This window comes from Plasmodium reichenowi, chromosome 5 (assembly GCF_001601855.1).
Source record: "Plasmodium reichenowi strain SY57 chromosome 5, whole genome shotgun sequence".
Lineage (NCBI taxonomy): Eukaryota > Apicomplexa > Aconoidasida > Haemosporida > Plasmodiidae > Plasmodium > Plasmodium reichenowi.
Window position 1 is genome coordinate 1,057,538 of NC_033650.1, and position 4,564 is coordinate 1,062,101.

Below are 4,564 nucleotides of genomic sequence, written 5' to 3' on the forward strand. Positions count from 1 at the left end.
CCTCCTTAAAAAATTTTTCTTTTTAAAAAAAAAAAATAAATTGTAATATTTATATTTTTATATATTATTATATTTTATTTCACTATAAATGAAAAGCAAGTGAACACTACTCCAATATTTTTTTAAAGAACCGCTATAATAGTAATATAATAATAAAATATATTATAATAAAAATTTACTGTACACATATTAAATTCAATGTTTTGCGTAAGGCAAAATTTATAATTATAGTTATATAAAAATATATAATAATTATGAATATTGGATATATACATATTTTTATACGTTCTTATCTTTTCTTTGTTGTTATAAAAATAATTTTTTGACAAAGATTTAAAATGTATAAAACTCTAAAATTTAAGTAAAAAGAAAGAAGTATAACTTGTGATTCTGTTCTTTTTAATTCATTTGAATATGTATAATGTATAAAATAATTTGCTTCATTTTAATATATAAAAATAATATGTATCCATATTTTTAATAATACAAGTACACTATATACATATTTTATTTATATTATTTTCCTTTCTATGTATTTTAAGACTCTTTAAATCATAACAAAATTTTAAGGTCTCTTAAAAATTGAAAAATGAAATTAATATAAAATAAAAAGTTCTTAAATTCTTTTATATATAAAAACATATGAAAAAAATTTATTAAGTACTTTAACAAATTTTAATATCATTTTTAATAAAGAAAAGTTTTATAATTAAAATGGATGCATATGATACTTCATAAAAATAAAATTATATATATATTTATATACATGTTATTTCTAATATTTTATAATTATCTTTTAAAGAAAAGATTTTTATTATTAGGTCATACAATATATATTAAATAAATATATAATCTATAGATTTATATATATATATATATACACCGTGATAAGTAACAATGGAATAGTAAAATAATATTTAAATGTAATTTTTTTCTATTATAATATATTAATAGCGAAATATTATATATATATATTATAATTATATACATTATAATTGGTTATATTAAGGTATATATATTTATATAAATTTATGTGTGCAGGAAAACCATATAATATATAATTTATTATATAAAAATGTAAACAAGAAATTTTTAAAGAATGAAGTTCATTTATTTATTTTGTTTTTTTAAATATATAAAATAATATAATATATTGTATTTAAGGAACTAAAAACATATTTGAAAAAATGGTATAGACAAATAAATATAATATATATATATATATATTAAAATAATAAATGTGTATTTTTTATGTTATACCTTTATATGGGAAAAAAATTGTATATAATGTATAATCATTATAATATATAGCAATATAAATATTGATAAAAAGAAATTAAAATATAAATTCAATTCTTAAAATAAGATAAACAAGAACCTATACCTATACCTATTTTTTTTTTTTTTTTTTTTTTGCTGGTCAACAATTTGAGAAAAATATAAATTATATTAAAATTTAAGAGAACATTTCCAAAGAATTTTTATAAAAATAAAAAAAAATCTATATAAATATACAACTATCATTTACATAAATATTTAAATATATTAAAAATATACTACCATCTGGGTTCAAGGAAAATTTGTGAAAATAAATAAAATATATGTCTTTAAATTTAATAAGTCTATTTTTCATTCTTGTATGAACCATATATATATATATATATATATATATATAAATATATATATATATATATTATAGACATAAGGAATTTTATTAATATATATATATATATATATATATTAAAAATACAAAACCTATTGGATTAAAATTAAATTTTATATTCTAGAATTACCAGTATGCCTTTAAAATTTCTAAACGTGCTTAATAATATATTTATTTATGTTATTTTTTTCTTTGGTAACCAATTAAATAAAAATTTTACAAACATATTTATATTTCAAAAATAATCCCCCCTCCCTTATGTATTAAATATAAAAACAAAATATATATAATTTTCATATTTTCTTTATAAAAAATAATTTATTAATTTAAAGGATTAAAAAAATTATAAAAATAAAAAATATTGAACAGTATACAGTATATAATCTTGTACAATAATAATATTATTTCAATATTATATTAGGATTTTTAAAAATTTGCAATTATCATATATATTTTATAATATATAATATAAGTATTATAACAATATTTTGAATGCATTATAACATTTTTAATAAAAGCCATATAAATATTATTTATAATAAAAATACATTTTATTATTTTTTTATATCAAAAAAAAAAAAAAAATTAAAAAAATATTAATAAAAAATTATATTTTTTTAACAATATTAAATATATTATATTATAAGGTATTTTTTTTTTTTTTTTTAATAAAATACTAAATATTATATATATATATATATATATATATATATATATATATTTATTTAAAATAAATATAAATATAAGAATATATATTTATATACAAAATATATAAATATATTATAATATAATAATATTATTTTTATATAAAAAAAATACCTTACTCAGGATTTAATTTTGTTGAATTTTTTTTATATTCTATATATTATATTACTTTAAAGGAATTTTTTTTTCTTGGCTTCAAAAAAAAATTTATTTTTTTTTTATATATTAATGGTTCCTCATAAAAAAAATATAAAAAATATACATATATATGGTGTGTCGTTACGGTTTTATTAATATTGCATGCACACTATATAATAATTGAATCCTTAAAAGAGCATAATAATTTAAATTTAACATTAATACTATATATAAAGCACAAAATGAACTTACAAGTAATTATATTTGAATTCCCTATAACATAAATTTATATAATTATATATATTATATATTTATATATAATTATATATATATAATATTATAAAAAAACCCAAGTAACATATGAATATACTATATACATATGATTTATATATAAATGTACAATATATATATGTGATATAAAATATTTAATAATATATATATATCATATAAAATTATATAAAATATACAACGTATTAATAAGGTTTTATAAAATATAATAGTAAAAAAAATGTATATATTATATAATAATTGCATATGAAAAAGAAAAACATATATAATATGTTATTATATATATATATATATATAGCAAATTTTTAATTATATATTTACTTATTTAAAATATATATACCTGATAATAATGATAATAAAAAAAAAAAAAAAAAATTAAAACATTAAATTTTTCCTTTTTTAATTTGATAAATAAAAATAAAATATTAGTTTATATAAATACTAAAAAAAAAAAAATATATATATATATGTATACAATATATATAATATATTTATATATATATATTATATTATGTAAAATAAATTTAAAAATAAAAAATTTTTTTTTATAAAATTTTTAAATTATTGTTATATATATATAAGAAAAAAATTATTTAGAAAAAAATAATATTATAAAAAGCTTCTTAATTATAAAATAATTCTTATTCTAGTTTAATTTAATTTATTTTAATTTTTCTTAATTTAATTATAATCCAAAATGAGATTCTCCAAAGTATTTTCTTTTTTCGCCTTTTTTATTGCCCTTAAATATTTTAACAGATGCCTTGGTGATCAATTAGATATGGGTTCCTTACACAATAACAATTCCGTTGTAGGAAACTCATCATCACATTCACCATCATCATCATCACAATCACCATCTTCTTCTTCATCATCCCCATCTTCTTCTTCTTCATCATCATCACCATCTGCATCTTCATCCTCATCATCCCCAGCTTCCTCATCTTCAAGCCCATCAAGCACATCAGATGACAGCAAAAATGCATCCTTAGATAAAATCGATGAAGAACTCCAAAAGAAAAAGAAAAACGAAAAATTACTTTTAATATCCTCTATTGCCACAGGTTTAGCCGTTTTAGTAGGTGGAATAATAGGTACTGCCTTATACGCAAGCAAAAAATCATCAAAAGGCTGCAAAAATAACGTTGAAGATTTAGATTCAGATGTTGAAGAAGCCGATGTTACCGAGGAACCAACTGTTGAAACCAAGAAAGACGAAGTCAAAACCGAAGAACCCAAAAAAGAACAATAAATAATTAAAAATATTTATGTGGAATAAGTTATATTTAAGCCAATTAGATTAATTTCTTTTTCATGTATTAATATTTTCTATTATTAATTTTTTTTTTTTTTTTAATATATATATTTATTTCATTATTTATAGTATATATTGTATATATGTATGAAAATTAAAATAATTAAAAAGCGTTCGTAGAATACATATTTGTCTTAATATATATATTTATATATATATATATATATATATATATATATATATACATTTAGTTTTTCTAAAGAAACCGAGGACGAAGAAAAAGGACGATCAAGAATTATATATACCTTGAACACATATATGTATATATATATGTATGAACATTCATTTTGTTTTTATTTATGTAAGTCCGCTATATATATATATATATATATATATATATATATGTTATGTGTATAACACATAGATAACATAAAATGAAAATATGCATAAAATTAATTTCTTCCTTTTTATTTATTTAATTTTTTTGCATTTAAAAAATATTTTTTTTCCTTTTT

The 4,564-nt window shown here is 15.5% G+C and overlaps 1 protein-coding gene across 1 annotated transcript; it reads left to right on the forward strand.

The window, feature by feature from the left end:
* Nucleotides 1-3,491: 3,491 nt before the first annotated feature.
* Nucleotides 3,492-4,046, forward strand: PRSY57_0531100 (early transcribed membrane protein 5; the record flags this gene model as incomplete). The annotated part of the gene is made up of 1 exon (XM_012906371.2): nt 3,492-4,046. One exon carries the CDS (start codon nt 3,492-3,494, stop codon nt 4,044-4,046), a length of 555 nt encoding a protein of 184 aa, XP_012761825.2.
* Between the last annotated feature and the right edge of the window lie 518 nt (nt 4,047-4,564).